General features: G+C 30.2%; 1 protein-coding gene across 1 annotated transcript in view; it reads right to left on the bottom strand.

Moving 5' to 3' along the window:
* Window positions 1-4389: 4389 nt before the first annotated feature.
* Window positions 4390-27609, bottom strand: part of LOC111036740 (adenylate kinase isoenzyme 5) — a 44211-nt gene continuing 20991 nt past the window's right edge. The window contains exons 2-10 of the mRNA XM_022318877.1: window positions 18642-18806; window positions 18469-18579; window positions 12162-12304; window positions 11250-11432; window positions 10015-10273; window positions 9636-9790; window positions 9465-9578; window positions 8602-8766; window positions 4390-7644 (exon numbers count right to left, since the gene is read on the bottom strand). Coding sequence (XP_022174569.1) covers window positions 7309-7644; window positions 8602-8766; window positions 9465-9578; window positions 9636-9790; window positions 10015-10273; window positions 11250-11432; window positions 12162-12304; window positions 18469-18579; window positions 18642-18806 — 1631 coding nt within the window. The 3' untranslated portion in view covers window positions 4390-7308. The remainder of the gene's footprint in view (window positions 7645-8601; window positions 8767-9464; window positions 9579-9635; window positions 9791-10014; window positions 10274-11249; window positions 11433-12161; window positions 12305-18468; window positions 18580-18641; window positions 18807-27609) is intronic.

Raw genomic sequence — 27609 nt, 5'->3', positions numbered from 1 at the left:
GGGCTCTTAAACGTCCTGCAGGTGTCGGTTAGCAATATAATGAATGAAAGTTAATCGAATCCAAAATTGAAAATATCAAAATTTAGTTCCCCATCTCTAACGCGACAGCTTGTTGGTCGTCGCACGAAAGCTACACCACTGTTTAAGCATACGCCCTTCGACCATCTTGGTCGCGGAAAAATATGGTAAGTATTGTTTTTGTTGCTAACGATAGCCGTTCGTGTTCAACTGTTTGAAGTGCGTTTCTTCTCAAAACCGACAGTGTTTGGCCACGAGACAGGTCCATTTCCTCAGTCCCAGCCCAGGTTTTTTTAATATGTAGCAAAACCAATTTTTTACAAACGAAATAAATATCTTTACAAACGTTTACAAACGTATGTGATAACTGAAAATTCAAAATGTCTATTTAGGGGTGTGTTCAGAAAGGATACGTTATAATGAACTCTGCGTACATAATTGACGTGAACCATCACTGAAATTGAAGATGACTAGACATAGCTTCTAGTTCAACAAAACGTTTATGATGTGGAAAGCCGCTTTAGAAATGACTGAATTTGACTTAAGGCCGATATCCAAAGATCTACCGCTGCCTTCGAAAACCTACGAGATTTTGGTAACCACGTCGAAAAGTCACCTTCCGGTGATTCTCATCAAGTCCCAAAAATAAGAAAAATAATATAATACAAAATACGGCTCCTGCCTGTACTAATATTAAAATCTGATATTAAAATAAAATAACTGTATGATTCTCTACACTTATAAGTGCTGGAGAATAATACCAGGTGCAAGTATTACAATAACGTTATTACCTTCCTCCGGGTGTTCGAAGGACTATCGAGGTCGTGTATTCGAGAATTTGATCAAATACATAGTACAATATAAATGTATAGGTATGTGGTATGTGCGTATAATATACAATGCAGTTAGTAATAATATATTTTATATTATATGTCTTGCCAGACTTGCAGCTGTCTCTGGGTTATGCTGTAGAAGTAGTGACACAAATAATTAATCAAAATAATTAAACACACTGATTATTGCTCGTCACAAGGAGTCCAGTTGTCTCTCGTAGAATTCGGTATGGAGAATTTGTTACTCTGTTTGGTATTGCGCATGCACTGTCTAAAGGACGACCTGGTTGAGCTGACCCGAGAGTGATAGGCGGCTTCATCAAAAGATTTGATTTGATTTTGTTTAGTACATCCGATATATAGATTTCTCTTCTGCGGCAAAAATCTTTTTTACCATATCTCTTCTCTGGCTGCACGTAAGAAACCTTTACCTTTACAGTTGCAAACATAGTTAAGAGCTGATTTTTTAATCCGTCACCGTATAGTATAAGTAGACTATTTTTGTCTGTGTCGATGATATATTGAGGTCTGGAGATTTCAGATATTTACGTGCGTCAGTCTGCCCGTTTTTATTCTTCGGTTACTTTGTATTGAATTGCTATAATGATATTTGAGCATATTATTACAATGTGTTTATTTTAAATTAATAAACTGTTAAGTGTTTTAAGTATTAAGTTACACTGTAAAATTATTCTTAATTCTAGAATGTTTAGGTTAACTGAATATTTTTAAGTGTTTTTACGAATACGATTGTAGTAGTTATTTTTCTAAGTTCAAAAATATTGTTGAATTAGAATTATTTGAATCCCAATAACAAATTAATTCGATATCATCACGACGTCATAGGAAACTTCTTAAATAGCTTAAAAATCAATTAGAAAATATAGTCCGTCAGTATTCTTAAAAATTAACTCATTATTGAAGGGAGAAATGGAAAAAAGATGCTTGATGAATCACCATGTATAGCGTATACATTTGATTTATTTCATTATTTTATATAATAATTGCAATGAAGTGAAATTTATTTTACTATATTATTATACATTTATTTAGCATATTTTTAAATAGGCAGAGTATGCAGCTACTTTGAATGGATACATTTACTATGGAGTGGCACATTTTTCAATAGGTACTTTAAATTAATTCCTTTTGCGAATTGATCATAAAAGGAAAAATATGTGTATATTACCTATTTACTTTTTATACTATTTATTTAAGGAATTCATAATATTTCATGTCTGGTATTTATATTTTATTGAAAATGGTCATTGGTAGATTTTGCTAGGCGGCAGGTACTGAGTATTATACTAAACCCTTAAAACAAAATCCACAACCCCCCCCCCCCTCTCCCCCGAAATTTCTAGCTAAGGCCTTGATTTTCATATTTTATTATATAATATTACATAATTATACTCAAACTCCCCCCCTAAATATTTTTCTGGCTTTGGTCTTGCTATTATTTATAGCCCTAATACAATTACATTGCATAAAACTTAAATGAGTGCATTTATTATTAAATTTAATCTATCGTTGTTGCTATCGCTTTGAAAATAAATGATAGGCAGGTCATCAGTAAAATATTTTAGTGAAGATGATAAAATTGATTTTTCTTTGTCTGGCATTATTTGGAGAGGCAGTTTTGATATTAAAGGTAAGTTAATTATGTTGTTATTATGTAAACATAATATAATAATTAGGTAACACGTCAAATGCCTCTGTTACCATATTGTTATTTTTATTTGTTATAATAGAATGGGTCATTACAAAAAATGTTTTATTTATAGTAAGTCTATATATATAAATGTCAGTTGAAAAACATATATATATATTATATAATATTTTTTATTTATTTCTTACTACTTTCCATAATATTGAATTATATATATTTTACAGCTTGCAAATATTTGTTTATAATATTATATATAATATGCACACTTTTCTTCTTGATTAGTGTTGGCGACAAATTTCTAGTGCCTATATATTCGTAAAAAGGATAAATCCACCTCTGATTCAGTTTGAATTGCATAGTTTTATGTTATTTTTTTATTCTCAAAAACAATACATGAGCACATCACAATTGAATTTTTAGTATTTATATATTATTCATTAATAATTTCAACTGTAATCATAATTAATTTTAAACGTCTCATAACATCTTCATCATCTTCATTTACCGCAATATACATTTGATAAGAATCGTCAATCACTATAATTGTCATAAGTTAAATGCACTTTCTAAAGTATTCATCATTAAGCCATCATTAATAATTAATTTTATTTATACATTGGCTGTGTTAAGAGTAGAATTGGTGTTCTACGGAATGTTTAAACAGTGTAACAAAGTCATCAACCAATGACTTCTTGATAATGTCTTAAAAATTATACACAATCAGTAGGCGCAGTAAAAAAGTGCAGATCATTGATGTTTTTATATTTTTAAAAACAATGAATATTAATAACAGTTGACAATAGACTGCAAAGTTAGAAAGAAATGTAGTACCTACAAACAAAAATACATTTTCATAAATGTGTATTATACCAGTAACAGTCAAATTCTGACGAAAAATTCAGGTTTGGTCAAAAAGGCAAACAACAGGTAGGGGTAAAAATTGAAAAATCAGCCGAGTCTATCAGACGGAAAATATCAAAAGTGTACTATACAGCATCATAACTGATGAAATTACAGTTGAAAAAAATTTAACAATTTTGAAAGCATGTAATAATTAGGGGACAATACTGTCTTATTGTAGCTACTTCCAAGCAAACACATTTGATAGATATTTTTTCGTCGTAATATATATTATTATGTTTAGCGACGGTCGGACGGGACGGTCTGCGGTAAACTTAAATAAGACTTGAAAAATCACCACTTTTTGGGAAACATCTAACTTTTGCATTGACTGTAGGTAATAGATTAAAAATTACGAAGGATACTATTTTCTAAATAATTGAAATATGCAAAAATGTTTTGTCTCCTTTAGGTATGTACAAAAGATTTGTGCCCAGTGGTGAATTTTGATTAAAATGGGGTTTTTGGGAGGAGAGCTAGAGAATACTAGTGTAGGTACTTACTTGAACACACATTTTTTTTTAAAGTTGTTAAAATTATATTTTATAGTAGCCTGCAGTAGGTATAGTACTGTAGTAGGTACTTTCATCATCCGCGGCATAACTTCAATATTTATTAATCTGCAACATGCATTTTCAACACCACATTCGGACAGAACAATTTTTTACAGTCGTGATTACCTTGGACTATTTAAGTAACTAAACTATTGATTTTTTTTCAACAATCATCTGGTGATTTTCCAAACTTCAATGACATTTCATTATTTCAAGTACTTTTTACCCAACTTTAACTTGCTGACACTCGAGTAACGTCAATTTTTAAAAGTTTAAAAACGACTTCAAAGGAAACACTGTTGGTTAGGTACCTTTTTACACGAGCACCGTCCATAAAATGCATATAATATTATTGTGTTTATGTTTTCACGCGCAATAGAAAATGTCCACAACGTACAATGACAAAAATAATTTTTATTCAAGTAGAATTTAACAATAAAAACATATCAAAAGTACATGATAATATACAAATGATTTCAGCATTACTCATCACGTTTATTTGTACACCAGTTATTCAATGTTATCGCATTCGTAGAAAGAATAAAAACAAAACAGACGAAATAAAAGTAAAATATTATTTTCGTAGTAGAAACTATTATCATTACTATTACTATTATTATTATTATTATTATTATTATTTATAGTACTTATTAGTTTTATTAGAGATTTGATTCCCGGTGTAATAATGCAGTTTTTCGATGTTCCGCAATGGCACTCGACGGATGACAATAATTTATTTCTCAAAGCATAGGCGTGCGCACGAGTGTGCAGCGAACGGTACTCTTACCTTTCGCTGCACCTGACCATTTGTTTTAAACCGGTGAAAATCTTTTATTTGTAAGGCTTAGGTGATAACTAACAATGAATAATTTTAAAAATATTTAATAAAATTGTAATATGAATGTCCCCTTCCAATGTTAATCAAATGAAAAGTGATAAAAATATTTGTCATCTATCAATGCGAAAAGTCTAAAAATAGATGAGTTTTATATTGACAGACGTATTCGCACACCAAGTACACCAAAGGCTTCCTTAAGCGTCCATTTTTAGGGGAGAGGGTAGAAACTAAACGTATATAAGCTCAGTCTTTGCATATTATATTATTTAGTATTACCTATATTGCTTATTAGAAAATATATATTTATTTTTATGAATATTTCTTAAGAGGGTGGTGTATCCATTGGTGTTGCCTTTGCCTTGGACATGGCGTATCTTACGTTCAGAATATTACCCTGTTATTTTTAATAGTATGGTGAATTCACCAACTTTCTGTGTTAAACGCAAGACTATTATTCAGTGTAATTCAAAGGCATTTTTTTGTATATTAATTTTAAATCAAGTTACGAGTACGATTCAAATTTGTATGTATTTGCATACTTTTTCTGGTTGATCATACTGCAGTATACCGAGCTCGAAATATGTCCCACGAAAGTGTCATTAAAAATAAGATTGGTTTTAGACTTTAGAGTATATTTTATACATTTAAGTTCAAATTTAGTCTTTTAAATGCGATTTGTAACACGTGTATTTTATTAATAATTTTTAAGAAGACGCAACTTTAACGCACGACATAGCAAATTTTAATATGGAAACTCTTATTTAAATAGTGTGCTGTTAGTTTTGGTATTAAAGTGACCTATTATCACTTTTTCGGGTAAGAACATTATCTATGCTTCAGCGTCATTCATTTTTTCGATATTTTGATTTCCAAATAAAATACGGAGAAGTGAATTAAAATTTAAAATTTAAAAATTTAAAATTAATACATCTCGCTTGAAAACTAAAATAAAATATCTAACAAAAACCAAAGTTTCAGCACAGATGATATTTTTATCTAAAAGTTTGATAATAGTTAAATTCACTATAATATCAAAACACACTGTACACATATGTAGTCAAATATCAAAAAAATAAAAACTGTTTTATTTTTGTTGATCTCGTACGTATAGGTATGTATAACTTACTACCTTATACATCGGGATAAATAATGTAAAATAAATTATTAACGTTTATTATCACTTATTAAATGACAGTATATTAATAAATTGTTAATTTATTTTTAAAAAATTGTTAAGGTATTTTGGAAATAATAAACAATTGTTTATAGTTAATTATTATAGAAACATTGCTTATCTGTTGAAAATAAGGTTTTAGGGCCATATTTGGCATTTTATCGGTATGACCTTACTGATAAGTTTTTAATTGTTTCAAAAATCACCCATAACTTGTTTCAAAATTAAATTATCAAAAATAAAAAATTACTAATCAGGGCCCTAAGTAATATTCTTACCTTTAAAATAGGTTAAACTACTTTAACATTAAAAAAAATAGAGTAAAATGGATTATTCTGAACTTAAAATTTGATAGAATACTGTGCGTTAATTAGACAACACATGCGTGCACGACGCGACGTCCTATCAAGATGTTACGGGGAGAGAATTTTAACCTCATAACATTAAGCGACAAAATATAACATAATTATCTATCACGTAGCAATCAGTATGAATACTCGTTATAATCATTCATGTACAATATTGTATTAATACATAAATGTAAATTAGAAACAATTCAGTACCAAAAAAATTAACTATAAAAATAAGCTAATACATTTTTTTTTTGAATATCTACGAAATACTAGGTTGGTGGGACTGCCAACTTTTCTCAACCCTCGAAGATGTCACTGACGTTGACAAACAAGTAAGTCATTATTTTATCTCACGCACATTAATTTACCCGACAGATAATTAGGAAAATAAATGGAATCCTTATGGTTTTATTATTATCGTTCTGGTCTGCACCAGAGAAACACACAATCCCGCGCACGCCCATGACTTGAAGTCATAAAGAATAATCACCTCTATAATAATATTATGATAATACCTACGCAGGTTGGGCGTAGCTATACAAACGATTATACAATAATAAATATCCGTTTAAAAACGGTTCGAACCAGTGGCGTGGAGAAATTGAAATTTTCCAGAGGTTAGACAATATAATATTTCACTCTTGCAGCACCAACAACCCGATGTACAGTTAACATTAAAAAAGATCACCCGGGTCATCAACAGCCCACCCCTCCCCCCTCAACAGGTTGACTGCTAAAATGTTAACATAACACATACTATATAGGTCAAGCTCGAATCTTTGTTTTGTGACATAATCCGGATATGAAACATGGCACACTATCGAGCGGTGTTGTTTTTTGGATCAATCCTTCATCAGCGAAATTCGATTGAAATATATCGAAATCAAAATGTCCTCAAAAACATTTTGGCAACCTAGCCACGCGGCAGTCGGCCAAAAAACCCTTAGCCACGCCACTGGTTTAAGCGTTTTACAGCGCGGATTCATTTGCATATGATCCTATTTGAGCGTACATGTTCCGCACATCGTAACGCAAATGCTGTCCCCGGTTGTTGTTGTCTTCGTTGGTGTCGTTCGGTAAATGACCGTTTTGACGAGGCACAGCTGGCCCGGAAACAGCGTGTTCTGCCGCCGCCGCCGCCGACGTGGTCCGCTTTTCCGGCTCGACTTGTCGGATTTCAGTGTCGCCGTCGTCACCGTCGTCGTCGTCCCGGTGGAAAACTGGAAAATTCTCGCCCTTCATCGTCTCCACTAGCGTGCCGATGAACGTCTCTTGCACTCGCTTGTCGTCGGTGTTACCGTCCACCTGGGCCATTAAGACACACAGATAATTGTAAAGATCAAAATATCGTACATAATTAAGAAACTGTGTCCGGTAAACAAATGGTGAATTTGGCAAAAAAAATAGATTGTATAAAAAGAATTAGTATTTTTTAACCAAAAATCGTAAAATAGATGTGTAGTCAATTATGTGTCGTTGACCTATAAGAGTGATGAATTGAACTATTATCAAACTTAAGGTAAAACTATAATATTATCCGGGGAAACTCTTAGATAATTATTAATATTATCCGGGGAAACTCCTAGATACTTATTAATATTAAAATTTGAAAGCTTATTTTATCACTTTAAAATTGTTAAATTTTAATATTGTGTAGCTATACATCGTACAAAAAAAAATCTTAATATTTACTATTTAATATAAGTACCTAATAAATAATATTACTGTTTTTAAGGTCAATACTATTATCTACCTATATTTTTAATCATCTCATTCAGCCGAATATTTTTTTGAATATTTTAATAATTTCTTGAGACAATATTAATGGTTTATTATATTTTGAAAATTAAATAATATTGTGTTATAATTGATACGACGATTGACTGTATTGATGTTTAAATAAACGGTCTTTCAGTAATAAGCAACATTCCTCGATATTTTACTAGTCTCAATTTTATAGTAAAAATAAATGGTAACAAAAATGATTTTTTTTTTTAATGTTATACTATCGTAATTTTTTGGAAACACAAACATTGAATAGCTCCATTTAAAACCATTAATATTAATCGACCAGGTCGTGTGTTAGGTTTTTTTTTGAATTTTTAGATAAAAAATAAAATTATCTTTCAATTCGTTTTCGGTACAATAATATTTACATAACAACTGTATTCTCTTAGAATCTATTTGAATTCTTAACCGGTCAACCGTGCCCGTACAGATTGGTAATGTATCACATGTTTGAACTTTCTACCATCTACTCACTACGGCTAAGCGGTTGTCTTTATCCAGTGCCTTGAGCATCGGTAGAGTTTGTTCGCGGAAACTCTGCAGACGCCGGCGAAACGCCGACACGCTGTCGTCTAGCCTCCCGCGACCTAACTGCAACTTTGAGCAATCCAACAGTATCAACTTCGGCCGTTGAGCATACTGAAAAACAATATTATCGTGAATATTACCATCATTTTATCACAAGCACGTGATATTTCGTGTTTTATTATTTTCGTATATTATTACTCAAAAGTAACCAATGAAGTTACTACATAATATTAAAAAATTCATATTACTGTCAAGGCTATGCATTAACTGTTATAATTAAAAAGTTCACTTTCAACTAAGTTACTTAACGAGTTAGGTACTTCTTTTTAGATTGCCTCCGAATTTCAAAATGCTCGATTTTTGGAAACAACGTGTTCATGAGTTTAAAATATTAAGAATTTACATTTTTTGGAATTTTCTTTTTACGGAATGTCGGTTGTCAAATAAAAATGTACTTATCTTACTTACTTCTTTTTATTGTTAGTAAGCTATGTAAAATTTACAACTAAGTTTCACGTGGATTATGAACAATAAAAAAAGTAAGTAATAGTGTTGAGCATAAAAATACTAAAATTTCCAAAGAAAACAATTTCAAAAAATTGCTTTATAAGCAAACTTCATTCGTTCCTAAAGTTTAAATGCGTTCAGTTTACAGTTTAATCGCTACGCAGTAATTTTTTTTCTTAGCACTCCTGGTGGACAGTGCCCACCCTAAATGCCGTCGAATTACGACTCATTTTGTGCCTACACCGTATTATCTACTTGGTGGTTCTAACGCAACGAGTTAAATTTTTGATCTTGATAGGTACCTTTTTTTCAAAATAGTTGAGCTGTCCAATATTTCTTGGATAACCATCGATCACGATACCCTCTGCATTTTTGTACTTGAGTAACTCTTTATCTAATATTTCGTGAACTATCGTCTGTAAAAACAAAAATATAGTCAGTGACGTGAACACCGGATATATAGTCATCGTCACCTCTTCGATGATATGTCCACTGCTGATCGTCTCTTGAAGCGGATCTAAGGACGACGCTAGTGACCGCATCAAAGGTCCAACGCTGACATGCCCCCAACCGGCGTTGGCCCTGAGCACTTTTTGGCACAATGAACTCTTGTTGCTGCCGGGGCCACCTGTGAGCACCCACACACGAATTAATACATATTATTATTACATATTGTCCAAGAGCCACCATTTTGTGATCTCTCCGTTAGTAGGGTGCAAAGGCACCTTTAAAGTATTAGTTCGGCTGATTTGGAAAAAAATTCCAAACGAGCTCAAAACTACTAAAATGCAATCCACTCATCATTTCGTGTTAGACCTACGACGTGTGTGTTATTGTCTCGATAGCACTCACCCACAACGCAAATGGTTCGCGGAAACGTTTCCGGTTCCGAGACAAAGTCCGTGGCCCGTGGTTCCGGTACGAGATTCACGGTGTGGTGGCTATTCGGGCGCTCGACGTCGACTTCCGGTTGCTCGGTACCCTGTCTATCCACTGGCACGGTACCGTTGGCCACTGCTACCGGAGCGGGATTCTTGTGGGCGCTCAATATTTGAAGTACCGAGGACCGGAAGTCGCTATACACTTCCGTCGGACTCCGCTCTCCGTTCACCTTCGGACATAACAACATATTGTTGGATTAGTACTCTCTATCATTCCGTAATAAAAATTAAGGTTTCCTCATAAGAAAATAAAAATTCATATAAATAGATAACGAAATAAAAAAGAACGTATTTACGTAACTTCATTCAGAAGCAAATAAGCTGTAGGTAAGTATGTCCAAATACTAGAATGAGGAGCAGAAAGTTATCTGGAGTTACCTGCGCTTCAACCTGATTATTGTATTTATAGAGCAGTTTTTTAAACGGTAATAATATGACCAACAAAATTCAAATTTTTGGTTTAAATTTAACATTGGTCCCGAAATAGAATTGATACACTACCTTATAAGCTATAACTATATTACAGGTAACTTGATACTTAATAATATTATTATAGCTTAAAAAAAATGCTGCATTTAATTCAGTTATGTTTTTGAATTTTAGATATTCAAATAAGATGCAGTTATCACATGTACTTATCTCGGTACATTTAATAAATACATCTGCAAAGTCAATCTAATATTAAAATGTGCATGTGATCACAACTTAATCGAATATCTAAAATTTTAAAACACATAATGTAGACGCATCATATTTTGATGAACACATATTACGCTAATTTTATCAGAAAGTATTTATTATTAACTCGAATTAATAAAAGTGTAGGTAACCTACTTTTCGCTTTTTGTCTTCTGATTCATAAGAATTTTTTTAATTATTATACATTTTTTTATAAGCCATTATGGATTAAGTCCATTAGAATCCATAAAAAGTTATACATTTCATTTGTGTTTAACAGACGTTCTTGTAAGCCATATTATAATAACATTATTATTTTCACTTTGCAGACTAATGAAGTGTTAAAACTTAAATTTAATTGTTTCCTAAAGAACTATGATAATTATGGAATTGTCCCGCGTATGGTGGCGTATTATAGTGGTAGATATTAATTTTTCGATTTTCGTCTCGATGATTCGTTACACTCACCGAAATGAGCATTCCCCTCTGGTCATAAAAGTCCGACACCGGAGTGACGTTTTTATAGAAGTTATTCAGCTCCATCCTAGCCAGACTCAAGACGACATGCCCTAACTTTGCACCGTAATCGATTTGGCGTTCTAGCACGTTTTGATTCCACGATATCAGAATAACTCCGTTCACGACTTTGATCTAAACAATACAAACATAATATCATTATAATCAGACAATAATAAGCTTAAATAATATTTTGCACAGTCGTTATGATAAATTAAACAATATTTTAATATATTTTATCAACGTCTGTTGGAACTATAATATTCATAGGCGGAAATCGGGGGGGAGGGGGCTAGAGGGGACTAAGCCCCCTCAGAATTTTAAAGTACAGGTCTTAGCCCCCCCTGGCCCTCACAATTTTAATGTAACTAAATATATAAAAATGTATAATAATTAGTATAGTTAAAAAATGCATTTTCAATATCTGAATTACAAAATAAATTATAAAAAAATATTCTATGATAATAATTAAATTAAATTCGTAAAATTTTACGAACTTATTGTTATAACTTGGAACGATCGTAATTAATGTAATATTAATAATAAACAATTACATCTGCATTGGTTGTTTATCAGCAGTCGTTCGCGTCGCGTCGTCCCTGTTTCGTATAAACGGTTACGTAATAATATGCTATTTTTAACTATAATCATGAAGATTTTTATTAATATTACGCAAATTTAAAAAGTTTCGAATAAATCGATAGAGCCTATTAACTCAAACTTTGTTTTTACTGAACACGATAATATGCTTCCATGTCAATATTATTTTCAAATCCAAACAAAAACTGAGAAGCAACATCTGAAGTATGAACGACTTAATACAATTATTTATAAACTAAATAATGATTTTATTTCAATAGGTACCTTATTTGTGTATTCAACTACATCGCGCATACTTCTTGGGAATCCCGATACCAAAAACGTTTTGGCCGCAGGAGACATTTTAAGCTCCAACATCAATACCTCAGTGACCGTCTTACTGGAGAGTTTGCTGAAGTCTTCCATATCTGAACAACAGTTGCACAAAAATATTATCCATACATTGCAAAAAAATTAATAATTCCAACACGATTAATAACCAGACAATTTTTTTTTTATTGAAATTTTTGGTGCACAAAACATTCAAATGGTTTGTAATTAAAAAATGACATCTAATTAATGCTCTAATATTAAGTGAAGTAGACTGTTTTGGAATAGACTGCAGACAACTATCTAAATTTAATAATATTCATAGTATTATTCATAGTTGTCTACAGTCATTTGATAGTTTTTAATTGTTCTATTTAATAAGTCAATTTGAGTCAAATAAGAATGGGGATTCCAAGAAGTACCCTAAGAAATATCCTATAAACTATAGTGTTTTCAAGATAAGTTTTTTCTTTTTTTTAACCCGAATAATAACTATTGTTATATTAGTTAATAATACTTTTAATTTTTACAGTAACATGTTTAAATATCATTTTTGTATTTAGCCTTACTTCTTGGTTGAAAATACTTGATAGGAAATTTTAGTATATCACTGTCGAGTGTTCAAAGGGTCAATTATAAAAAATGTTAACTAAACTTGAAGACGAATTTTAATTTACCAATGAGAATACATAATAAAAATTTAAAGTACCTATTTTACAGGTGGTTCCATGTGTTTAGAGTTGATGGTAACAGTTGTGTAATTATGTGATACTACAAATTCATATCTCTTGTAACATTATAAAAACGTATGAAAAAATCACTTGAAGAAAAATATTTATACGAATCTAGTGATTACTAATAAATGAAAAGTTAAAAATGAATTTAATATCTATTGTATAATCAATGCACAACAAATAATTCAATATATTATTTGTTTTAAGCAATTGCTACCATATTGTTATGCACTATTTGTATAAACGGACGTTTCATTGTTCCCAAAATATTGTTTTACCTAATTTACGTAAATCTCAAATTGTACCTTTATTGGGTACTTACGTTTATCCTGAATTCAAGCTACTATTAAATGTTTGCGCTATAATTATCCAAATGTGTGCTTTTCTACTAAAAATGACGTTCAATAAAAAAAAAGTATGTTTGACCTACCTTCAGAATAGGTAGGTACTCGAAAACATTTAAAATTTAAACTTGAATGCATATCGCATATAAAAACTATTATTTATATACTTTAAGAGAAAAATTGCATTTCATTGACATTTTCCATGTACCATTTCATTATCATAATCATAAACATAATGTATCCTTGCAAGTTGGCAATTTTGGTTTGAGATATTCAATTTATTATTTTTAAGTATGATATTTTATTCTCACAGTTCGTACTGGAAAGTGTTATAAATTAATGCGACTGTTTGAACAAAAATGTTTTGCACACTATTGTTATACATACACTTCATTTTTTCGTATATTTTTTTTTTTTTGTACAATATAAAATATAAATGAGCCGTTAGAACGTATAAATTCGTCACCGGGAGTGCTCCGCTCGTCTTATTTTTGATATGTATCTAAAAATTATAGACTGTCTGTTTGAGTGTTTACTCAGTGCTTCGTAGAAACCGATATGGACTACTATCAAATATTTTTCATTCATACATTACCATCGACCTTGATTATGACTTGATATTTACCAAAGCCCGGACTTCGGGCCAGCATATTATGTTAGTGTTGTTTTTAAGTTTTTACTGTTTAAAGGAGTAGGAGACCTTTCCAGACCTTCGGTAAACACATCACATTTCGTTTTTAAACCAAAACAGCCAACTGTTCCCAATTCGATTTAAACAGGTCAGGGACAAACGACAGGAGCATTATAATATTATTATGGTGATCGGCAGGTAGGTGATTGGCCATCGTAAAAGTAAAACGTTTGGGCAAAATCAATATAATAAATTCATTATTTTAGATTAATTTGTATTTTTGACAATTATTACGTTCTGAGTTGTGAAAAGGGTCATCGGAAAATGTATTTTATTAACTTTAACATAATTATTTAAATGTTTTATTTGAAGCTAAATGTTTAGAATCTCATCAACGATTAATCTATTATCTATACACACTGCATATGTATATAAATATATAAATGTATGCCTGCCTAAACGGCCGGACCGATTTTGATGAAATTGTATGATGCAAATATGATTGACCCACGTTAATTCCCAACCATTCCAAAACTGACAAATATTATCCATGAAACAATAAATTATATTCCAATAGGATTTGAATATATTCAGAATACTTTAATATTAATACACATTTATTCGAATACAAAATAAAAGTATTCTTTGCAAGGCTGCTAGTAACTTAAATTTATTACTTTTCAAAAAAATTTACGACTCACTATAGTGTCGTCCACCTATAGTGCAATACTCTGCTTTTTTACAGCGTTATTGCAGCTGATATTATATAATAATATAGTAGACGACAGTATAGTGGTGTACCTGGCCATAATTTTTGCTAGGTGGTTTATGGTTATGAATATCACGCAACACAAGTTACATTATACATATTATACAAACTATAACTTTGATTATAATCAAGAAAAATATTTTGTTGTGTAATTATGTCTATTATTATGATCAAAATAATTGAATGCATAATGGTGATAATAAATTATAAAATAAAATTCATTTTCCCTTAAAGATTAATCCCAGATCAATGAATTCATCTAGGTAATGATTCGATAAAAATTAATAAGCACGGCTCAAACTCGTGACATAACCCACAAACAACCCTCTCGGATGCGCCAAGGGACGACTTCGGACGTCTAAGGAAAGGCGAGTAAAGTCAGGATTACCGAAGGAATCCAAAGAATTTATACACACACATATATATATATATGCAGTGCACAAAACGACAGGTGAGGTGACTATACCCACCCTTCGGTTTAGTTTGACAGAGCCGATAGCTTTGTTAAGTCTACTCTGACATGTCAAGGTTGGCTTAAAGTCAATGGACACAATAAATAGTAATATAGGTAGTTCAATCGTTGATTTATTTATATATTTCGTTTCAATATCATTGATTGTATTAACATCATAGTCAAACATTTAAAATGTATAATTTTACAGTGAATAATATATTATGAATATTGAATATTATTTGATCGATTTTGACCGAAAAAGTATAACTCACTATTATTAATTATTGGATCTTATCTTTTTTTATTTCAAAATTGTTCAACTAATTTTATTTCGTTCTCATAGAGTTCAATTTAAAAACACAATAGGTACATTGCTTTATTCGAAAAATATATGTTAGGTACTTATCATTTTTAGTTTTTTTTCTCTAGGAGCAATGGCTTTGAAAACTTAGGTCAATAGCCTTTCACGTTTTTTTTTTTTATAAAAGTATTTTTTTTACCAGTCCTATACATTTTTTTAATGGTCACTTTTTTTTATAATTACACATTCTGAAGCATAATATTTTCTAGAAAATAATCATGCACATTGTATAAATTTTAATAACGTTTAAAATGTAGTCTTCAGCAGTGCTGAGTATCGTGAATAGAACACCCTTCGCAATCTGATTCCGCTTATCCGAAATTCAAACTTTAACCTTTGGGGGTGGGAGGTAATTATTTACCAGTCTATTTTTAATTTACTATAAATTAATTTTTAGGAATTTTCTATACTACGATTATTCTTTTAGCAATAATCGTACAATCACCAAAATGTTAAAATAAAATTTTTTCCCAATTAATATACTTCAGTGTAGACAGAAAAACATGTTTTATAATTTCTGATACAATAATCAACACGCTTAATAATTCATATAATTGTATTAAAAATATTACTATGATTATATGAACGGTAAAAAATTACCCCATACGCGAAACTATGAGGGCTAATACCACACTAAAATATTTATAAATACTTAATACAAGTAGTAAGCATATTTTGGAAATAACTATTATACGAGTACATAACTATGAGTCACCTTCAACAATTATAAACAATCATACAATAACCCCCCCCCCCCTCCACTCAAAGTACCATTTTTGTGTGAACGCAACTTATATGTCGTATTTATTGAGAAGTAATTTTCGTGTAGAACGATAATTTTGTGTCGAAATTACTGAATCATATTAAACATTCTTGGTTGTTAAATTTGCAATTTTCCTTAATTTAAGAGCTGGGCACATGAGAATAAAATAAACGTAACAAAGGTGTTCAAAACAGGTATAATTTCGCATTTAAAAATAATTTTAAAAAATATTAAACATTGTTATTAGTCAATATCGGGTAACAATGCATAAAATTCATTCATTTGTTGTTAGTTTTGATCATTTGAGGGTTTCAATAAATTTGATCATGGATTTTTTCTCGCTCCTATCATTTCGTAAAATTCGGAACGCAAAAAAAAAAAGGGAACCTGCCTGCCGCTATTAAGTTGCGTCCGAGCATGTTGGACACGACTTACCTACCGCAATATTAGAAATTTTCATAAACATTTTTACGGGACATAAGTAACATGCGGCCCGCATACGGCACCTAAAATTATTTTTTCATGATGAAAGGGGGTGTGGATGATCGTTTAACATATGCACTATATTTTTTCATTAAAAATTTAATTTATAGTTGTAACTTATAAGTATTGAATAAATGCCACGGGGCGATCTTTCCGCCCATACGATTTAAACTCCACTTCAGTGCCCATATGTTCATACGTGTAGCACATTTTATTCTTTATAATATAAATATATTATAATTTTTATAACTGACTGGAGATTTTCGTTTCTAGCATAAAAACAAGACAGTAAGGAAGTATAAAAAAAGTGATTATATCATCCCAAGCCTAATTTGTCAACCGGCGAAGGTAGGAATCTAAAGATAACGAAAAAGAAATTTGTGGGCAATTTAAATCGATCTTATAAAGTGTTTAAATAATAGTGTTTGTTTCAATATGCATTAGAATTTAAATTTTAAACGTTTTCGAGTATTCTGAAGGTATTTTAAATATATTTTTTGTTTATTGAACTCCATTTTCAGTAGAAAAGCATACCTTTGGATAACTATAGTATTATTTAATAGTACTTCGAATTCAGGATGAACACAAGTACCCAATGTGGGTACAATTTAAGGTTTAGATTAGGTAATACAATACTTTGGAAATCGTGAAACATCCGTTTGTATAAATAATCCATAACAATATGGTTAAAATTATTTAAAACATAGAATAAATCGAATTACTTGTTGTACCTTGATTATTAAATAAATATTAAATCATTGTTCAACTTTTCATTAACTATTAATCACTGATTCGTATCAAAATGTTTCTTTAAGTGATTTTTTTTGGTAAGATTTATATTTAGGTTATACTCTATGATTTTACTTTAAATAACTTTAAATTGAAATTGTAAAGTCTGGTGTATTTATATATTTAAAAAAGTTAAACATTGTAAATGAATATTGAATAAAAAAAAAAAACAATACGGGGTTTGTTACTTTAAAAATAGTTTTAAAATAACTCAAAATATTTTCTCAATTTATTATTAATATTATATATTTATATTAATACAGTTAGGGCTATATATTTTCGTTTTATTTATTTTAGTGTAATACGTAGCAGTTTAAATTATGTAATAATATAAAGTCGATTTAAAAAATATTTGTTTTACATAACGTAACATTTTTGATTATTATTTGGTAATTATCTATCTAAAAAAATTAAATATTTCATATATTTTTGTAAACTAAATAATATGGACACTACAGTCTTTTCTCTCCAATAGAAAATTACATTGTTTTATATTTTTTAAATGTTTATTCTTTTTAAAGTTAGGACAAGCAGCCTATGTCCGACATATTTTTATAGGCGCCTAAGCACACTAAAAATGAATAAACGACTGTGTGTGCACTTAATATGTGCAAATCGTAAACTATTGATTACCAAATGTGACCAAAAACCAATTACCATCTACCGTAGACCCTCGGTAAATCGAAATGTAAATCCAGTGCTAGAATCGGGAAAACTTAAGAAGTGGCACTCTGACTATTTGCACAAAGTAAGCGTCCCCGTTACTTTTTACAACTCGTTGTAACGAAAAAAAATACTTGGGGGACGCTTGAATTCTTAAAAATTGGTCGAGGTACTCAGTCCCCGCGCAACCCTCTTCCTCCGATTCGAGCATTGGGTAAACCTTCGACTAAATTGTAATTTTTCAATGTTGGTGATAGCCAAACGAACTTACCGTTTCCAACAGTGTACTGTTGTAGTAAGTCGGTCATGTTAATGTGAACAATGCCTCGCTTTTCTATCATCAAGTTGTCACAGTGAGTGACCTTGCCACTTCCAGGTCCACCTGTGCACGAAAACTTTCGGTCAAAAGGCTGAGCTATCGCTATACAGCAACTTTATACTTACCAAGCACAAAAATTACTGGAACTTTCGGTGTGTCAAATTTCACATGACCGTTTGTGTACGCAAACATTCCAGTATCATTTCTGTTTGTATTGTCGGTATCGTCTGCTTCCCAATTTTCTCTATCCTTGGAACCGTTTTTAAATTGCTCGTCATCGGGAATTTTGTCTGTAATGAAAAATTGTTTAGAATAAATAAAAATACCTACACTAGTATATTATTATTTTTCTAGGACTCAAGTCGGCTATGTCATCGATGCTAATCTATCACCGAAATTAACGATCGATCGTTATAGGTATTTTGGATTCATTATCGAAAACAATTAATGTACTTTTTTTATTAATATTTAAATTTTATATTTACATGATATGATATTTATTAATATTGTAACAAAAAATAAATAACTAAAAAACACAAATATCAACGCATTTGTACAAAATAAGTGGTTTTTTGTACGCTGGCTAGTATATTTTCATATCTTACACATTATGTTATACTATGTTTTCAGTTAAATTGTTCATAATCGATATTCTACAAATAACGAGATAATAAATAAGTAGGTAGATAGGTAGGTAAATTAAGCGTGATAGTGTCACAGATTATATTATATTATATTATATAATCTGTGATAGTATCATATGTTAACTAGTAATTACATACATTAATATCGTTCACTATACACTCGAGTGTTAAATTGCACAAATTGTTTTTTTGTTAATTTACTGTAAGTACCTACAACATGAATATTTAATGTAGTTATGACACAATAATCTAAAACTAACCTATTACTTTATAATTTATTTCCTATTGTTTGATACTCAGTTGTTTATATACTTGTAAAATTGTTTATCTTGAGTAGCATACTGGCTGATGCCTGATATTTTTATTGTTCTTTATTATAAAATATGTCTGTAAGACTGCAAAATATATGCCATTCGAGGATGTTTTCAAAAAAAATAGACGCGCGGACGAAGTAAAACTCTCTTACAGAGGGTATGAAAATGCAAGGTCAATCTATATTAAGTTTTGTATTTGAAAAACTAAAAAATTAATTTTTAAGTGAAATTGATTTATTATTATTATACACGGATAAGGTGATAAGACAAATTTATTATTATTTATTTCCATACTAACTTTTGTTTCCAAACAGACCACAGGATTTTTCCCACAGACCCTTAACTACTAGACAAACAATGAGTGTATGAAAAGCTTAACGACGTAGATGGAGCTTTTTGATTGCTCTTAAGCATAATTTATTTTTTTATTTTTCCATTACAAACCTAATATTCGGCCGTGATGAACCTTATTTTATATCCTCTGTAAAAGTGAGGTTTCCACTTTACACATTCCCTTAAATCCTTTGCTGTGATTGGTTGATAAGGTTCAACTAGCACACGATTAACCATGTTACAACCATGTTACATTACCATGTTGTTGGACGTAGCTGAACATTTTTCAAATTTCATCCTCGCGTGCTATTGCAACACGTACGATTTCTTTGGACCTTTGGTATCATGTTATAAGAAATTCTTAATCAGTAAACGCAGTGGTGGCATCTGGGGGGTGCATGAGGGTGCAGTTGCACCCACGACAATTTTTCTAGGGGGGCAAAAGTATCATTTTGCACACACGACACAACAGTCAAAAATATTATATTATATTTTAATGATTGCATTGCAACATTGCTAGCAATAGTAATATAGTTTAATTTTGATTATTATCATGGATTAAATCAACATTTTAAGTATGAATTGATTACTCAATTAATTGTCATACTACTCATACTCTTAAAAATGAATTAAATTATGGAAATTATTTATTTCGCAATAACTAAATAATGCAGTAAGCTGATTGGTTACTAGATAGCGATATGGTCCTAACAAATTGATATAAATAATATGATTATAAACCATAATAGTAAATAAATGGGAATTGATGATTATCACGATTTCAGGAAATTTCCGAACATTTTCGGGAATCCACATTGGGAATTGTCCAACCCTATAATCGCGCACAACTAACATATGTTGCAATATTAATATGTTTCAATGTGAAAATAATATCATAAAACCTATACGTCAATATAATGTTACATAATTCACCGTTATACGTAGTTATACCTCATATACCATATGTTTACTTTACATAATATGGCAGTTGCGTGCCATATATTTTGTGCAAGAGAGGCGAGTGGTATTTTGTTCATTCTCCAAGTTATTCGAACGCTTTGTGCGTGACACTAAATTTTTGTACAGCCACGTAAAGGCTTAATACATGAGTTCCGAAAGCAAAGGTCAAAGGTTTTTGTTTTTACCATATTTTGCACTATATAAGTACTATAACGTGCCAAATGAAAATTAATTCGCCCTGGCCTTTGGGTATATCCAGCCGTTTGCATTAAATTTACCCGAGTACACATTTTACAACAAAGACTTGGTGCAGTTCATTTCTGGAGGCACAACGCACGTTGTATGATATCATTTTTTTGTAACATTGTAATAGTTATAATAAACTTTTTTTTCAAATCATAGTCAATAATAGGAATTTTTTTAATATACATTTTTTGATCTATTACACCAAGTTGTTTTGCAAAATGTTAACAGGTTAATTTGAAGCAGATGGACTGTATCCAAAACTAATTAATTGTTTTGGTTATTTAAATGTTTAATTCCTCTTAAATCCTTCATCGAATACCAATGATCCACGATCCATGGCCTGTAAGACATAAGTGCCAAAAGTATAAAAATAGTAACACAATATCATTTGCACAAAAAATAGTAAGAATAGTAAGATATAAGCGCCAATATAAAATTATGACTTCAAGTTATAATAATATAGGACATAAACACCAACGATATTTAAAAAATATTTATATTTTTTTATGCATTACAAAATATTCAAACTAGTTAATAACTGTCATAATATCTAGTTATATAATCGTTAAAATCTAAAATTGAGTACAGCGGTCTTTATCGTTATATTGTCTTGTAGAATTCATTTTCACTACTGTTTAGATTACTCGAATGGTTACTTCGAAAATGGGTAAGTAGGCACTTACATTAAAATTAATGTTATAATACAAAAACTTGGACGCTCTATCGTAATCGGGGCTATTACTTAATATTTTGTCGATTAAGAATAGGTTTATGTTTAGTGTTTTGAACTATATAGTTCAACATTTAATACCTGGAATGAAGCACTCAGATAACTTGGGTGTCGGCACTTTTATACGATACGATTTATTTTCTTGTCTTGTGTAGGTGGTATTATGTCTTCTGTAAGATCCACCGTAGCGATACACGATGATCATCATACACGGTACCATCATTATACTCTCTAACCGTAGATAAGACGTTTGGTTTCCGCGGTCTACAGTAAATCCGGTAACCTCCAGAATTTTTTTTTTTTAATTTTAAGTTGGTTAATTTTCTAACTATAACTTAATATTTATTATTAAGCTACCTAAATTATTTATGTGGCTATTGTAATATTCACAATAATTTTCAATACGGTTTTGAAAAATCATGCATTGTTATAGATATTTACACGGTACAACAGTGATTAAAATTAATTATAGGTAGGTATCGTTATTTATTTCATATTGTGCTGTTTAACCGCGCTGTATAATTAACATAAATTAAGTTTTAAATAAAAACAAAACAACATATATTTTTGATTTACTTGATAATGTACTAGACACAAACATGAACGTTTAATAGCTTACCGACCACTGTATGTATTGAGTACCTAACTGATGATTATTGGATTGCAAAATTGTTTTTTATAAATGGAAACTTGAAAGTTATTCTATCCCTATATATATGGCCTCGTAATGTACTCAATGAAGAAAAATATGTATATTCAATTGTTTAACTTTAGTTAACTTCTTATCGATATGAATAAATAAACAGTAAAGAACTAACTCGATTTAACTGTGAGGTGAGAAACTTTGAGAGAGATAAAAATACTTTGTTGAAGATATTTTTTCAAGTGTTTGAAATACGTATTTGAGAGGGAAAGAACTAAACCCTGCAGTAATAGTAAGATAAAAAATAATATTAATAATTGGATGATAATTTTAATGCGGTTAAGTCTGGTATTGGTTTTGTGTTTCTGTGTGACCACAGATTCATATTTTTCATGTACCTAAGGCAATACAACAACAACAACATTGTAATCGTATATGGTTATGAGAGGTTTATTTTATCAGTAACACACAAAAGTTGTACTACAATAATTTAACCACCAGTTAAACGTGAACAATTAATATCATAAAATGATTGCAGTAGTGTTATTGTTCTATTTGTGTTGTCAGGTGCATCCGAATTGCGTGCGATGGTCGATGGATAAGAAATATGAATTGCAAATTCGAAATGCCAAGCAAATCGCGTGTGAGACTTAAGTAGTATAATAACTAATTTAACATAATATCCTAGGTGCATGCAAGACCTATGTTTATTTTAATTTCGTGTTTTAATTCAATGTACATACAAAAAAACACACAGGCTTTAATTATTCACAACAGGTGGGTGGCGGCAGTGTTCACTATTTTCCATTACCTACCTATTATATTATTTACTCGATGTTACTACTAAGTTATACCTATACTAATGTTGACATTTCTAGTGACTGTTTGGATAGAAGGTGTACAATGAGTAAACTACGAAAATATGAATAAAGTTAAGAAATGTTTCCTATTCAACAAGGAAAAATATTTAATTTTCAAAAGTGTTCATAAAGCATCAATATCGAAAAAAATAAAACAAAACAGAAATCCTACATAAAATAATGCGTGCTTTAAATTGAATGATCATCACCTTGTTCGATATACAAAAATGTAATGTAATTTTTTTTGGATCCCCGACATGACATATTAATGTCAGAATATGAGGCTTTAATATTGACCAGAATAAGTAATTTATTAATTATATAATAAATATAATATTAAAACATTTAAAATGTGTTACGTGTTATAATATATTTAAATTTACCTAAATATTACTATGTTAAGGATGTTAATAAGGTTGTTTTAAGGTGTATGACCAAAATTGGTGATTATTGACAGTCATCAGTGTATGGACGACATTGACCCAAATTCGTATTGAATATTTCCGAGAAAAATAATGTAGTTTTCTAAACGACAGGAAGTTTTGTAATTCCAAATGTCATGACTCATGAGTATTCAACGTGATGTACAAAAAAAGTAAAATACCATACTAATCATATAATACTTTAATAAAATAAAATAAAAAAACAAAATTAATTGTAACAATAGAAAATTATACTAGCTATAACACAATGGGCGTGTCAGTTAAAATCGCAAAAAATGAAGAGAGAAAATAAAAATGACGAGATAGTTTTACGATCGTATGTACAGGGTGAATTTTTAAGCACTCTCACCCCTATTTTTAACTTTAATAGTAAATTTATTCAAATTCTGATTTTTATCATTTTTAAGTAGACCTGAAAACCTTATTTTCAAATGTCGGATATTTTTTGTACTATTTGAGAAGTATCCTGTGGCGATACAAACTTCTGTTTTTCAAATTATTTGCCTGATGATATTTTTTGAAAATTTTAACGTATCTAAATCAAAACTCTAATGAGTAGTTTCTGAATTATTAAAATGTTTATACTAAGGACAATAATCCTTAAAAATGGTTTAATAAAAATAAAACAATATGTAATGTTAGTTGTACTATTGAAGTATTTAATCAATATAAGATTTACATTAATATGTATTTTAAAATGCAAGGGTGTGTCAGTATACACGGTCGAAGTGAATACTTAAATGAATGTATAACTTTGATCGGATTTATACGAAATTGTAACATTTGTAATTAAATATCGTTTGATATGTAAACGAAAATAGAGTGTTGCACAGTGATTTTCGTACCCCGCGTGCCTCTAAAACTGTATGTTATGTTAGCTGTAGAATTTTTTTTTCTTGGATCATTTTAACAAATTATTTATATTGATAGGTCAATAGTAATTGCTAGCTTTTTTAAATCGTCCAAGCCCCTTATCAACTTTTACAAATTACCACAGACATATTATCCACAGAACACAAGTTGCATAACTCAACAACTACAAGTTTGACCTTTGATTTTTTATAAATCAAAGTTCTCAAAAAAATATCTGCTTGATAATTAAAAATGAAAAAGGGAGGTTAATATTTAAAAAACTGAAATCATCCATATGTGGTACGAAAAATGTCAATTATGCAAAAAATGGTCTTCAAGTATATTTAAAAATTCCAAAAATCTGAATTTGTGTACATGCATATAGCTTAAGCATAAAAATAAGATGAGTATGCTTAAACAATCGATCTGTATACCTATAAACAGACAAGTCCAATTTTATCAAAAACTATCTATACATATTGTTGTAGAAAAATTAGAAAAATCCACTTTTGTTTCCAAACATATCTCAATTTGTGGATTGTTTCTCGTAAATGAGATTAAGAATTTTGTCTTATTTGTCCTGAGCAATCTGCAAACTGTGACTTGTCTGGTTTTTGCACTGAGCCCTTCAGTTTAGCATGTCATCAAACACCAGTATCTATAACAGTATACCATCACGTCTACTCCATTTGTATATGTATCTTATATTTTTGATTTCGAACGATTTTGCCAAGGACAGTGCATTTTGGACAATTTGTCCCCGAACACTTTAATTCGGATATTTGTAGTTTTCTCAATGTCATTGGATAATATTATTTGTAATATTGCATATAATGGCATTAACATTATAACGGAAATACATAACATGCCAGAAAAAGTCTAATTGGTGCCTGATGTAAAAAATATGTGGATCATAATTTTGTTTCAAACACAACTATTGACATGCTAAGTAAATAATGACTATCAATAAACAGACTGCGTATATGCGGCCAAATAACGATATTATAATCATACATAAACATATACATTACTAGCGAATTACTCCGAATTCGTAAAAATGTACACGTTTTATTTTCAGTGGCTATATAATGCGATGAAGATATTTTATTATAATTTATTATAAGCACTTGACGTGTTTTTGTTAACAATACGCAGGTAAAACATGCATATTGCAAGGAAATTAAGTTTAGATTTTTTACGTGTATATTGTAGAACACGAAAAAAATCATAATTTCTTTCAAACACGAATTTTCAATTTTTAACAGACATATTATAAATAATATTTTAAACACGGGATGGCGACTTGAGGTCGTTGACTCGTGCATTTCCACAAAGGTAGTTTTTAACAGACTGTGTACGAAAATAAAGAAATAATACATTTAAAAATAAACTAACATTTTATTATTTAACTATAAGACAATATTAGATAATGATTTATTTTATAAAATAAGCCAAACATTTTTGGTGTAAAGCCTTTCCTGTAACATTAGTTTTGTGTGACTATTTAATGATAATATTTGAGTAAGTACCTCTATAACATAAAGTGGTTATATTTAAATATATGGGTAGAATTGAAACGAGAAAATATCATGCCAATGACTTTATAATGCCGAAAGTTAGTACTGATAAGTTACACTTGTAAATAAAAAAAAATATTCATTAGATGTTAATAATTACTATTTCAGTAATGAGTATTATGTATTTATATAATGAGAATACATATTTTGTAGTTTGATAATTTAGACATTCTAGTTTTAAATATTATCTTGATCGTTGTTATTAGTTCAAGGCGAAATATTGTGCTAACGGCTGATGTCATTGACAAATATAACCAATAAAAACCTCTATGACAAATTCAATCAATAATATTTTACCAGGACTTATACAATGTGAATTACACATATTGTATAAAATGGCATTATCGTATAATATCATAAACTATTGTTTATAAAGAATGTATACAAAACCTAACACTATTATCATCTATAAATTATTTTTGTTAAAATATTCCGAACTTATAATTATTCATATTTAATTTAGTTGACTATCGTTGACTAACGATTTCGGTAATTTTATAATTGGGTACTGCCTGTCTAAAGATTTACTGAACATATTATTACACTGTTTGTCCTACATTTTTAACATACTTTTATCATTGTTAAATGTTACAATGGATTTGGGTCAGCAATGTCTATGTATATTTTTGAATATTGTGCGACACATAAAAAACAGGGAAATCACTTCATCGTATGTGCCCTGCAGTGGCGTGCACCGAGATATTTTCAACGGCAGAGGTTATATTATCAAACAAATATATTTATATAACATCAAAATGTTATTTTATTAAAATAATATGTGTGCATTATAATATATGCGCTGCGGTCGAGTGTCTTCTTGTAGGTCCCTGTATATGTGGTAATGACTAATGAACATGTTGAATATAAATTCAATGATACATCATATTATACGATTAAAAATTATTCTGATCAGACGGTCTGTCTGTCAGCCTGTAATAATTAAATCAGACATCCAAACACCAATAAATATTTGGTGAAAATGTAAAGTCTATTTTTCGTTTTTCCCGTTTATATTGTAAAAATACTGGGACATTTCTAATTTTGGTCAAAGTACAAACTAGATCCAATTTGCTATACCAGTACCTAGGTGTGCGGTATAGGCAGGAAAATAAAATGATTTTTTAGAAATGCACGTTGAAAAAACATTCTAACAGGCTTGGATTCAAGGAAGGGCTATGGGTATTCAAGCACCCTCTGTCTTCTAAACCACAAATTTGTATTTTAGATCATGTATTTTAATATAGAAATACATAAGCATTTTCTTTTTTTTAGCACCTGTTGTTAGTATTTTATGGATCTGCGCCTACTGATTCGCACATTTTCACGACTAGTTAATTTATGTGATATATATTTGATTTTCTAAACTTCATTTGCATTTTGCATATGATTTTCACTTTATTTGATTTGTTTTCTATTTAGTGTAGCTCTAATATTTAGTTATTATTACAATGCTTCCCATACATCACAATAAGACTTCCTAGGTATCGTAAT

Source organism: Myzus persicae, unplaced genomic scaffold (assembly GCF_001856785.1).
Source record: "Myzus persicae strain clone G006 unplaced genomic scaffold, MPER_G0061.0, whole genome shotgun sequence".
In the NCBI taxonomy this organism is placed as follows: domain Eukaryota; kingdom Metazoa; phylum Arthropoda; class Insecta; order Hemiptera; family Aphididae; genus Myzus; species Myzus persicae.
Note: the sequence above shows the minus strand (reverse complement) of the source record. Positions and strands in the feature narration are given on the sequence as shown.